At 37.2% G+C, this 13,711-nt stretch overlaps 1 protein-coding gene across 5 annotated transcripts in view; it reads right to left on the reverse strand.

Annotated features, from left to right (window-relative positions):
• The window catches only part of MAP4K3 (mitogen-activated protein kinase kinase kinase kinase 3), a 126,727-nt gene that overhangs the window by 15,979 nt on the left and 97,037 nt on the right, over positions 1–13,711 (reverse strand). For all 5 annotated transcript variants that reach the window (XM_028514721.2, XM_036027888.1, XM_036027887.1 and 2 more), the window contains 5 exons: positions 12,723–12,764; positions 11,017–11,101; positions 9,482–9,561; positions 5,758–5,818; positions 5,557–5,674 (listed from right to left, as the gene is read on the reverse strand). In XM_028514721.2, coding sequence (XP_028370522.1) covers positions 5,557–5,674; positions 5,758–5,818; positions 9,482–9,561; positions 11,017–11,101; positions 12,723–12,764 — 386 coding nt within the window. The remainder of the gene's footprint in view (positions 1–5,556; positions 5,675–5,757; positions 5,819–9,481; positions 9,562–11,016; positions 11,102–12,722; positions 12,765–13,711) is intronic.

Here is a 13,711-nt window from a genome sequence, read left to right on the forward strand (position 1 = left end):
TTTTCCAAGGCCCAAGACCTAGTAAGTAAATGATGCAGGATTTAAATTCAAGTCTAACGGGACTCCAAGGCCTTTGCTTTAATATGGCACAATAAGCACCTATATTTACAATGGGAACCACGTGGCATTACAAGATGCACACTCAAAAGCAGTTTAATTTGTGTTCACTATATGGCAGAAAAAATGGTATTAATACATATATGAACTACCATGCAAAAAAGGTTTTCAGCCCTGGCTGGTGTAGCTCAGTGGATTAAGTGCTAGCCTGCGAACCAAAGGGTTGCCATTTCAATTCCCAGTCTGGGCATATGCCTGGGTTACAGGCCAGGTCCCCAGTGGGGGGCACTAGAGAGGCAACCACACATTGATGTTTCTCTCCCTCTCTCCCTCACTTACCCTCTCTCTAAAAAGAATTAAGAGTAAATTTTACAGTGATTGATTTCTACATAATGAAATTGAAGAAAGTGAGAACATCTTGGTGGGTGCTGTGAACACTAGAAACTGACTATAACAAAATAACCTGAAATAATCACTTAGAGGTAAAATACTCTTTAGGTAAAATCTTACCGTACAGAAATTCCTTAAAGGAAAAGCTAGCATCTTACTCAATTTTGTCTCAGCTATATACCAGAACACTCTGAAGAACTGAACACAAGGTCTCTAGTCTAACAAAACGGTACCAAAATGTGGATGCATTGAAATTTAGGTGCCTTACATTCCTTGTGGGCTCTTAACTTGTACCTTATGTATATACTTTTAAAGCTTGGTGGTCCACGCCCACAGGAACTTAGGATTATTAACTTAGAAAGTTGGATGGAGATATGGTATAAGTAGGCAGAAAAATAACAGCATAAAAGTTGTAGCTGGGAGAAAAAGTGGGACAGAAAAACTATGTAAGAAGAAACTCCCTGACTCCATTCTTGGAGCTTGTTTTGAGGCTTAATACCCCTAACTCCAACTACAGGTTATAGTGCAAGTATACTAAGCTCATAACCGCCAGCTCTCAGTCCTTATAAAAAGATCCAATTAAACTAAATGTAATACACTTTAAAACATAAAAGCATGCAGTATATTTTTAAATATTTTTCACCCAGGACTTCTGGCAAGATGGAGGCATAGGTAGACGCACCGTACCTCTACACACAACCAAGAACAACATTAGAACAACAACAATTTACAGCCAGAATAACACCCAGAACTGACAGAGGATTTATCTGAATGGAAGTCAGACAGCCAAGAAGTTGAAGTAGACCTGTACATCCAGACTGGTAGGAGGAGCCGAGAGGATGAGTGGGGCGGGCGCGGGTCGGTGGCGCGCGGAGGTCAGGGAGAACTTGGTGCGAACTCGGCATGTGAGCCATCCGGGGTGGACAAGAACACAGCGAGGGTTCCTGAGTACACAAGCTGCGGCTGGCGGGCCCAGTGAGGTGGTGATTGTGGACCAGGGCAGAGCTTGCAGCCCAGGATCCCAGAGAAGGGACTGAGATCCCAGGAGAACTACCGCCATTGTTCCCTCCCGTCCCCGCTCCTGCCCCCGCCGCCACATATAATGTCACAATCTAGCGACTGGGGGGCCCAGCCCCGGTGAACACCTAAGGCTCCGCCCCTCACTGTAACAAGAGTGGCCAGACTGGGAAAAAAAGGAGAGACAGGGAGAGACATGTTTCCAACAGAAGAACTGATCAGTCCCCCAGGACTCATCCTTTTGAGTGACCAAGAAATAGCCAATCTATCAGATGCACAGTTCAAAACACTGGTGATCAGAAAGCTCACGGAATTGGTTGATTTTGGGCGCAAATTAGACGAAAGGATGCAGGTTACCATAAAAGAGATGAAGGAAGATACATGGAGGAGAGCCAATAGTGATGGGGAGGAAACTGGGTCTCAAAACAATACAGTGGACCAAAAGGAAGATAGAATCAACCAAGCAGGAAAGCATGATGAAATAAGAATTCAAAAAAACGAGGAGAAGCTTAAGAGCATCCAGGACATCTTTAAACGTTCCAACATCTGAATTATAGGGGTACCAGAAGGGGAAGGGGAAAAGAAACAGATTGAGCACGTATTTGAACAAATAATAAAGGAGTACTTCCCCAATCTGGCAAAGGAAACAGTCTTCCAAGAAATCCAGGAAGCTCAGAGAGCCCCAAAGAAGTTGGACCCAAGAAGAAACACACCAAGGCACATCATAATTACATTAGCCAAGGTAAAAACGAAGGAGAGAATCCTAGAAGCAGCAAGAGATAAGGGGACAGTAACCTACAAAGGAGTTCTCATCAGAATGTCAGCTGATTTCTCAAAAGAGGCCTTGCAGGCAAGAAGGGGCTGGAAAGAAATATTCCAAGTCAGGAAAGACAAGGACCTACATCCCAGATTGCTCTATTCAGCAAAGCTCTCATTTAGAATGGAAGGGCAGATGAAGTACTTCTCAGATAAGGTCAAGTTAAAGGAGTTCATCATCACCAAGCCCTTATTTTATGAAATGCTAAAGGGACTTATCTAAGAAAAGAAGATAAAGAAAAAACATGTATAGTAAAAGGACGGCAAACTCACAATTATTAACAACCACACCTAAAGCAAAACCAAAAGAAACTAAGCAAACAACTAGAACAGGAACAGAACCACAGAAATGGAGATCACATGGAGGGTTAGCAACGGGGGGTGGGAGGAGGAGAGAGGGGGAAAAGGTACAGAGAATAAGTAGCATAGAATGTAGGTTGAAATAGACAAGGGGAGGGCAAGAATAGTACGGGAAATGTAGAAGCTAAAGAACTCATAAGTATGACACATGGACATGAACTAAAGGGGGGGAATGTGGGTGGGAGAGGGGGTACAGGGTGGAGGGGAGTGAAGGGGGGAAATGGGACAACTGTAATAGCATAATCAATAAAATATATTAAAAAAATAAAAATAAAAAATATTTTTCACCCTAAATGTTAATTTTTAAAAGTTTTTGTGTACAAAAAGGAAAATCTTAGTTATCCTATAAATTCCGCAATTGAGAACAATAGCTTTTCATGAAACTTAAAAGCTCAAGTCCTATATTAGCTGCTTTACAACTAATATTTAAATGAAAGAATGGCTATATTATAAAGCTTTTGTGAAATATATTTTATACCAGACTCTTAAAACTTTTAGTCAATAAATGAGGTCCAAAATAATAACTAGAAGAGAGTATAATTAAAAATTCTTCAAAATAGGAAAGTAAAACCCTCAATTTCTAAGTAATTATCTAATGTAAAAACCTTTATTTAATAAATCATTTTAACTTCTAAGTTTAGAAACTATACCTTCAGAAAACTTCATTTTTTAAAAAGATTTTATTTATTTATTTTTAGAGAGGGACAGGGAGAGGAAGAGAAACATCACTGTGTGGTTGCACTCACAAGCGCCCTACTGGGAACCTGGCCTGCAACCCAGGCATGTGCCCTGAGGGAACTGAACTGGCAACCCTTTGGTTTGCAGGCCAGCACTCAATCCACTGAGCCACACCAGCCTGGGCAGAAAAATTCATTTTATTTAGATATGTAACATAAAATTATCAGCAAATTACAGAAAAAAACTTAGCTTTAACCTTATAGAAAAATAATTAAAAATTCAAAAAGAAAACATCTGCTGCAATTTGATAATGGAAACAAGTTTTAGAAGACTGTGATAAACACATGTGAAAATATATTTTTCTTTTTTTAAAAAATTATTTACTTATTTTTAGAGAGAGAGGAAGGAAGGGAGAAAGAGAGGGAGAGAAACATCAGTGTGTGGTTGCCTCTCATGTGGTTCCCACTGGGGACCTGGCCTGCAACCCAGGTGTGTGCCCTAACTGGGAATTGAACTGGTGACCCTTTGGTTTGCAGTCTGTACTCAATCCACTGAGCTATACCAGTCACGGCATGCTTCTTTTTTAAAAAAAGTATTATTTTATCAACTATGCTATTACAGTTGTCCCAGTTTTTCTCCCCTTTAGTCACCTCCTCTTTGTATGCCCTCTCACCCCAGTTCAAGTCCATGGGTCATAAATGTAAGTCCTTTGGCTTCTCCATTTCTCATACTATTTTTAATCTGCTCTTTATCTGCCCTTCCATTCTAAATGATAGCTTTGCTGGATAGAGTAATCTAGGTTGCAGGTCCTTGCCTTTTTTGACTTCGAATACTTCTTTCTATCCTCTTCTTGTCTGCAAGATTTCTTTTGAGAAATCAGCTGAGAGTTGTATGGGAACTCCTTTGCAGCTGTCTCCTTTTCTCTTCCTGCTTTGAAGATTCTCTCCTTATCTTTAATCTTGGGTGGTGTAATTATGATGTGCCTTGGTGTGTGCTTCCTTGGGTCCAACTTCGTTGAGACTCCCTGAGCCTCCTGGAGCTTCTGGAAGTCTATTTCCTTTGCCAGATTGGGGAAGTTCTCCATTATTTTTTCAAATAAATTTTCAATTTCTTGCTCTTCCTCTTCTCCTTCTGGCACCCCTATGATTTGGATGTTGGAACGTTTAAAGTTGCCCCGGAGGTTCCTAAGGCTCTTCTTGTTTTTCTGAATTCTTGTTTCTTGTTACTGTTCAGGTTGAATGTTTATTTCTTCCTTCTGGTCCAAACTGTTGATTTGAGTCCCAGTTTCTTCCTTTCATTTTTGGTTCCCTGTATATTTTTCTTTATTTCACTTTGCATAGCCTTCATTTCTTCCTCTGTTTTGCAACCATACTCAACCATTTCTGTGAGCATCCTGATTACCAGTGTTTTGAACTCTGCATCTGATAGGTTGGCTATCTCTTTATCACTTAGTTCTATTTTTGGAGTTTTGATCTGTTCTTTCATTTGGGCCATATTTCTTGTCTCAGTGTACCTGTTACATAGCAAGGGGCAGAGCCTTAGGTATTCACCAGGGTGAGGCAACCGGAGTCACTGTGCTGTGATGCTGTATATGGGGAGGGGTCCAAGAGGGAACAGTGTCACTTACCCCGCCACCCACAATCAATTGGGCCCTTCTGGTGCCGATTCCTGGGTAGGTGGTTTTGTGTGTGTTCTATGACCCTGTGGGTCTCTCCAATGAACTCTTCTGTGGGTTTCTCCCACCACTGCAACCTCCATAGGTTTTTAGTCAGAGGTTCTGAGGTTTTCTTTTCCTATGTTGGAACCCTGGGTTGCACAGTCTGTCTTGCTCTCCAGTTGTTCCTTCTGGTTTATTCTCATGCACATGTGGGACTGCCTGGTCCTCCAGCCGCCACCTTGCCAGGCATCCTCTTTGCCCCAGCTATCCATCTCTGCCCCTCCTACCGGTCTACATGAATGTCTGTTCTTTAAGTCTTTGGTTGTTGGATTTCCACACAGTTTGATTTTCTGGCAGTTCTGGTTATTTTTTGTTTTCAAATTTGTTGTTGTCCTTTTTTTGGTTGTGCAAGGACACAAAATGTATCTACTTACACCTCTATCTTGGCCAGAAGTTCCTATATTTACTTCTTATAATCTTTTCATTACACATAATTTCTACTGGTGCAAACTGAGTGCTTTTTCAAATTCTGCAATATAACTGTTAGAATGACTTAACATACTATGTAAATGTACAGTTACCTTGGCAGTATTCTGTCAGGGAGTTTGTGTGCTGGAATAGCAACAGGTAACTTCTGCATTTGTCTTGCATAATCAAAAAGCCCTGGTAAATTATGGGAATAAAGCTGAGAAGCTTTACCTGTAGAGAAAAATAAATATAACATAAAAGCTAATCATACAAATAGGAACAACTATAAGGTATGTAAGTACTAAAAGACTTACCAGATATTGAAAGCAAGCAATTGTTCATTACATACAACCATGTACACCTTCTGGGGAATAGCTGATAAAAAAAAAAAAAAGAACAACGTTTACAAAGGATAATAGGTATCAACAATGTAATTAATATGTACACATTAACCAAAGCTGTCATATCAATAGGTCAGTCTTTTTAAACCAAAGTTATTTTGAATAAAAATTCATTTTAGGAGCATTTAAAACAAGATGAGATACACATATACACATGTACATGGGAGGGAAAAAGTAAATTAGCAATGCAAGTCTTAACAAGATATGATTAGCTGGAGTCTCGCTTATGATCAGGACTATGTAATCCCAAACTACATAGGAAAAGGACATTTTCAAACAGTGTCTATTCCTTTATTCTGGTTCTGGGGTTAGACAGTTGAGACTCTCTTGTGTACTTCTCCCCAAAAGGTTCTTATCTATGCATATGAACACATGTGGCTTCTGGAGTGGAAGAAATAAACAAAAGGACCATGGTGCACTGGAACATAGGATATGAAACACCAGGTGTAGAGAAAAGATGGCTGAGAGAGAATATGATGACAACTTATAAATCATAAAGGATATGATTTATCCTTTCCATATATATATATATGGAATGCATACATATATATATGGAATTCATTACTGAAACCTAGTACATAAAAACTAAGAGACATCTCTGGAAGCCTGAAAGTGATTAGTATTTAGGGCCAAAAAAAAAACAACCCCATAGTTCATGTACTTTGAAGAAAAAAACCCTACTCTTCCCAGATATTTTATCAGGAATATCAGTGGGTCTCAAAGTGGTCCTTGCACCAGCATCATAAACATCACCTGTGCATATGCAGAAATGGAAATTCTTGGACCTCACTCCAGACTTACTGAATAGCAGTTCTGAAGGTGAGCCCAACAATCTGTTTTAATCAGCCCTTCAGGTCATCGTGATGCGCTGTGCAGTTTGAAAATCAGTGATGAATATCATTAAAGAATTTTGATTTAACAAGCTTGGCTGCTGGGTTTGCTCTAGCATTTCCCATTAGGTTACTCCAAAATAGATTGGGATGACGGTGGGGAATGGAGAGAATTAAGAAATAAATGATGAAACATTTCAAGGCCTCTAAGGACATCCTACATTAAAGCACAATGATAGCCTCAAAAAATTAAAAGAGAAAAGGTAATAATAAAAGGAGAGAAACAAATTAAAAACCTTTGTCTAGTACCAAATCTATGGTTTACTATGGGATTATATATTGTAGTATAAGTGATTTAGTTTACTTAGACAAGATCAGGTGCACTCAGGGTGGTATGGCTGTAGATTGTTAGTTTATTTAATGCAGCTACCAGGAAAAGATACAAATTCCTTCCATATTATCAACATGGGGACAATGAAAAATATTTATGCAAAGTTTTACTAAGTGTTGGATTTCATTTTGATTTCTCATTTTTAGTCACATTTAATACTGCTCTGAAGTTTTTCTAGCTTTGTAATGTCCACTTCCTTTAGCAAATTAAGCTGTGTGAAATAATCAGTTTAATAAAAGTATATATAGATAAGAAGACCAGGTTCTACAGTTTGCCCAGATTCAGAGGTCCGCTTTCTCAACAACTCTGTGACCTTGGGTAATTTACTTAATCTGTATGTCAGTGTTCTTGTTTGTAAAACAAGATACTCCTCGTTAGTGGCTCAACAAGAGTCACTGTGCTTAGAATACTGTCTGGTGTACGGTGAGCACACAATAAACGTCAGCTGTTATAGCACGTAAAAAATGTAAAACGAAGACCCTGTTTTGTTTCAGTTTCTCACCTTTCAGCATCTTCGCCTATCTAGCAGACTCATGCCACCCAGTTTCCTTCCCCTGAAGTGCAGAGAAAACCAACCTAATAATCAGTTTCATGGTAAGATGAAAAAATTCAGGGCTCACATACACTCATTCTCTAGAGGCTTCCTCTGGGAAGAAAAGTGGTTCGTTTTGAAGGGAATGTTTAACTAAAAAAAAAAAAATTACTCAAATAGTGTAATTTCAAATGCTGAAGCACCTAAGGAGACTTGTTGCAGACTGGGGCTCACTGGAGTTGAAGACTACCTCATGTAAGTCCCTTAAATTAGGTTAATTAATGCTTATCAACCCATGCATGAAGCTGATCTTGTTCTTTATAATTAATATTGTTATTGAGTAATATGGTTTTTAGATATATTTCTTATATCTAAGAAAATTGCCACCTTTGAATTAGTTATTTACTAATTATTATAAATAACAAGATGCTTTTCTTTTCTCCTAGTTTTTAAGTATTTTTCAGCCACTTCACTGTATACCTCTCCAATGAAGAGATTTAGGGTATATTATACAGTTTAGGATCTTGTTAGAACATCTTATTTAAAAAAATGTTGTGATGGGAGAAGATAGAAATGTTTGGTTATAAATAAATTATCACTACTTATGGCTTATCCTCTTCATTTTATTTGTAATCAATTTCTATTGATAATGGAGAATTACTTGAACACCCCACAGGCACTCAAAACTCAATGTGACCAAAATGAATGCATCATTAATCTCTTCAAATCATTTTCTCCTTCTGTGTACTACACTCAGCCCAAAGTACTGTCGTTCACCCTGCAGTTTCCAACTCCTTGAAGCTCCCTGTTGAACTGGACATTCAATTTGGCCACTCTAGCTCTCATCTTTCTCTAGGCTGAGTGTTTCTCTACAGGAGCAACACAAGTGGGAGGAGGGTCAGTGTGGTCAAACAGCTAATGGACATGGACTCTGGAGCCAGCTTGCTCAGGTTCATATTCCAGGTCAGCCACTTAATGGCTGTGGGATCTTTGAAAAGCTACTAGTCCTTTCTGTGCCTCAGATTGCTCATTTGAAATGGGAATAATACTGCTATCTATCCCTGAGAGTTGTTGTGAAGATTAAATAATATACGTAAAGCATTTAAAACTGTGCCTGGCACATGTAAATTTTATATAGGTATTAACTATTAATATCATCATCATTATTAGCATTTATGGATTGTTTAGTATTCCTGACCTCTGGGTACCAAATGCCAAAAGCTTCAGCCAATCACTGTGACAATTAAAAATGTCCCCGTACAGTCCCATGCCCCATTTTCCCTTTCTGTCCTTTCCACTTCTGACAACACTTCTTCACCCTTTAACCATAAGCTCTAATCTCATGTCTCATGAAACTGGAAACAGATATTTCTACAACACAGATATAATCACGAGCATGATACAGAAAGCTTTGGGATTTGGCACCTGCCTACACTCAGTTCCATTTATTGATACTATTCTACACTCACTCTACACTCTAGACAAATCATCCATTCACACATGCCTTCTTATTTAACCCCCTTCTGTCTCTCTTGTAACTTACTCACAGTCATTTGCGGCCCATTTCAAATGTCTCTCCTTCCCATCTCCGCCCAGGAGGTGCTAGTGACTTCTGCCTCTGTGGCCTATACCCTGTACTACACTTAACTGAGTGGTGAAGTTATTGGTTTATGTCTCTTTCCTCTACTAGATCCTGAGCTCCTTAAGGGTAAGGGCTAGTGCTGTGAATGTGTCTTCAGTATCTGGCAAATAGAACATGCTCTATGAAGGTTTTATTAATAAAATAGGCAAGATATCATAAAATTAAAATTATTTCTTGTCTAGTGTCTATATATTATATAATAACTTAAAAATTAAAAACAAGGAAAATGCAAAATAGCACACCTGTTCCATTGATGTTTCATGAAGTTCATTTAGATTCAAGGTGTAAATTCCTTCTTCAGCACCAAATATCAAGTATTGATCTGAAATAAAAAAATAATAATTCAATGATTTTGATGTATATAAAACTTTTAAAAAGAATTTATATAATCTAAAATTAAGTAAATATGTATTAACATAAAATTACTATGATTTATAAGCACTACATACTTATTATTTTAATGCAAGTAAATGTTTAAACATTCTAACTTAATGAATGGAGTTATATGCAAATATTACCCTCAAAATAGTGAAGAAAACTTTTATGTAAAAATGTTTTGGAGAGAGAGTGGTATGCTAAGATTTTTCTTTTCTCACTTGTCAGAGGGTGCTGAAGACTGGCAGAGAATCTCAGAACCTTTTATAAAATTCTTTTAAGAGAGGATCATGTGCAACTGACATACAGAATGTAAATCAAGAACAGCTAATACACACTCAAAAATTCTGCATGTGGTCTATTATAAGCACTAACGTCAACCCCCCTACCCCCCAAAAAAACTCCCAAAGAAATAAGGAAAACCTAACTAGTGACTATTAAAAAGGTTAACTAAAACTTGGATCCATACTACAGTACTCAGTATTTTCTAGAACAGGGGTCCCTGACCCCCTGCCTGTGGACTGGCAGTGGTCCATGGCCTGTCAGGAACCGGGTGGCACAGCAGGAGGAGAGCAGCAGGCCAGCGAGCAAAGATTTCCCTTGTATTACACACTATTGCCTGAGCTCTGCCTCTGGTGCCCAAAAGGTTGGGGACCGCTGTTCTGAAAGATACTAGAAGTTTGGTCATGGTCCTGTTTGATCTGTTTTTATAATATGAAACAACAGGTCAAGAACTCCAGACTAAACTGAAGTATGCTGAGAACTTAGAATGCCACAAGCATCCTGCACTGCCCAGCAGATTACAGACACAGGCTTGTGGTCAGACAACTGAACTGGCTTCACACCACACGGCTGTGACCCTCCCTGAGTGTCATCCTCCTTACCTATGAAATGAAAGTACCTGTACTTGGATTTTTTAAAGTTTAGAAAGAATAAATATGTGGTTTTCTATGTTTGGTCAGATATATATAGTTGTTAGTGCCTAATTACAACTATTCTTTTACGACCACTTCTAAGGTGAGAGGTCCTCTAAAGTGGTCACCAGATCCTAAATTCTTAATAGTTAAAGCAATAGTTCAGCAGTGGCTGTGTCAATATCTGTGTGAAACACAGATTTTGAATGATTGTGCTGCAGAAAAGCAAAAACTTTTCTGGTGGAAATTAGGGTGGCAGAGGGCATATGGTTTCACTGTACTAATATGGTAACTACATGGTGAAATTTTAATGTCATGTGCCACCTCAAACATTGTTATTAACAGAGAAACATTTACTTAAGAAATTTTTTTAAATTATAACAAAAACTTTTTTCAGGAAGATTCAGAATATGAATAAAATCAAATCCTTCATGGTCTCAGTTTTAAAAACAACTAGAAAGATAACAGATTAAAACACACAATACTACCTCTGGTATCTGGGTTTATCCATGATGTTGCACAGTGAATTTTCAAGGGACACCCATTAAAAACCTTTGAAAAACATGCCCCCATCTGGAAAAATGAAAAATAACCAAATTAATACACTGAGTCAGAGTCATATGCCTAAAGATTCCAGGAACAACAGGACTGTCAACCGATAAGAGATTTCACTTAAGAGTTATTTTATTTTTCCTATCTTCTCAAATAAACAAGGCAGTAATAGCAACAACCAATTCTGCACAATTTTTTTAATAAAAGTATTATTTACATGTCCCACATCAAGAGCAATATAATATTCCCCGGTAAGAAGGAAATCATAATAATATCTATAAAGATGAAAAATCTCCTTATTTGGTTCTGAGCCTAAAACCATTGAATTTAACATTACATGATAAAAGAGGTATGATTGATTTAAAATTCATATATGTACTTTAATCTCACAAGATAAAAACCCACTTTAAGAAAAAATGAGCAATCTGATTACTTTCCTTGGAAGGGTTCAATAAAAAAGCCCATGTACAAATCTTTCAGATAATACCTTATAATAAACTACAGTATCACTCATTTGAACTTTTCTGATCTTCAAAGAGTAAAATGTTAATTTTGTAATTATTGTTCAGACTAGAATAAATATATATATAAAAAACTTACTTATTTAATCACTATCAAGAACTTAGAAGAAAAAGAATATAAAAGTATTTAATTAGAAGAACGGCACTGTGCATCATTTTACAGCAGGAATGTTTTCTTCATAAAAGGGGAGATAATGGGGGGGCAAACATAGGTTTACAGTTGTTCATAAGGAAAATAATGCAACAATTAATAAATAATAATACAAGAATAAACTGTTTCGAATACTCACAACTGTAAACCTACTTTTGCCCAATCTGTTCTCTGAAAAAACACATCACTAGTTGACTATAATGAATTAAAAATATTAACATAAAATAAGTAAATCTTAAGATTTATTTTATTTTTACTCACAGAAACCCACTAACCAGTATTTTAAAGACTTAAGTGACAAAAAAAAAAAAAAAAAAAAAGAACAGTTTGGCAATACCATCAGGCGGTAGAAGACTGACAAAAATGTTTTTATAATGTAAGGGCAGAAATAGTATCACTTTACAAATCTTAACAATTAAGTTATTTAAGATAGCTACAAAAAGGCCTATGTTAAGGTACTGCTAAAACCCCTAAAAAACCAATGACAAAATGAGGTTCAAACAAACTAGTCTCAACCTTAAGCCAGTTTGTATAGTTGATCTCATCTGGAAGTTTCATGATATTGGTGACTAAGGCCGTGGGGTCTCAGTTTTACTCAAGGGGCACAACAAAGAGTTTGAGCCAGATGCTCCTTCAATATTCCTTCTAGTTCTAAAATTTTATGTTTTTGATAACTGAAAACATGTTAGCCGTGTGCCTTTTTCACACTTCTTCAACAGTATCTGCAAAGAAGATATTAATACACTTTGGGATAAAGGAGCTTTAAAATGTATAATTTTATCATAATTTTATTTTGATAAACTACTTTTCATATGTAATCAATATTTAAATTATTAATCTTACAGATTTTTTCAATAATCAGGGATGTTCTTTCAAATAGGCAAACAATCTAATCAAAGGCAGACATACAAGCAATTATTTGCCATTGTATTTAGGTGGGAAACTTAACCTACTTGATATTTATACTTACATGCACTTTAGGTGTTGGGGGTAGACCATTACTAATAGGCTTCTAGAAAAAGAACACATGCATGATTACACCTCTTTTATTGCTGTTTGGTATAACTATCGTATTTTAAACACACATATTAGAATATGCACAAAATACATGAATACATTCTCTTTGTAAAACAAAATACCGTAGATAGGCTGAGGCTCCTTATGAATCTTCCACAGTCCACTTATTCCTAGTACCTGCACCTCAAAAACCAGCCTGGTGTGTACCTTTCCAAACCCTTCTCAGGCCATTATGTGCACTCACGTATTTGTGCATCTGTCCCGACTTTTGGGGTATATTTATATAAATGTCCCCACAGAAAATACTGCTTTTGTGTGTATTTAAGAACATAATGGTCAAGCACTATTGTGTAACTTGTTACTTGCCTTAATATTGGGTCTTAGCATTTCATTTCAGTACAGATAGATGTAGTTCATTTTTTAAAGATTTCATTTATTTATTTTTATTCATTTTTAAAAGATTTATTTATTTTATTTGCATTTATTTATTTATTTATGAGGAGGGATGGAAAAAGAGAGGAGAGAAACATCAATGTGTGGTTGCCTCTTGCATGCCCCCAACTGGGAACATGCCCTACAACCCAGGCATGTGCCCTGACTGGGAATGGAACTGGTGACCCTTTGGTTCGCAGACTGGCACTCAATCCACTGAGCCACACCAGCCAGGGCCATTTGTTTTAACTGCAGAATAGTAAGATTATAATTAAGCTATTCCTTAATTGTTACTGAACATTTAGTTTACTTTCAATTATTTATTATAACAACAATGTGGAAATGATCACCCTTGCATATACCTTATTATGCAATATGTGAATGGTTTTTTAGGGTATGCTGTGAAAAGGGAAACATGGAATGTGGAATCTGTACCTTTTACATTTTACTGACTGCCAAAGAGTCTCTCAGAGTTCCCATATTACATCACACTCAGTAAGTAGCATATGA

The sequence above is a fragment of the Phyllostomus discolor genome, chromosome 6 (genome assembly GCF_004126475.2).
Source record: "Phyllostomus discolor isolate MPI-MPIP mPhyDis1 chromosome 6, mPhyDis1.pri.v3, whole genome shotgun sequence".
Lineage (NCBI taxonomy): Eukaryota > Metazoa > Chordata > Mammalia > Chiroptera > Phyllostomidae > Phyllostomus > Phyllostomus discolor.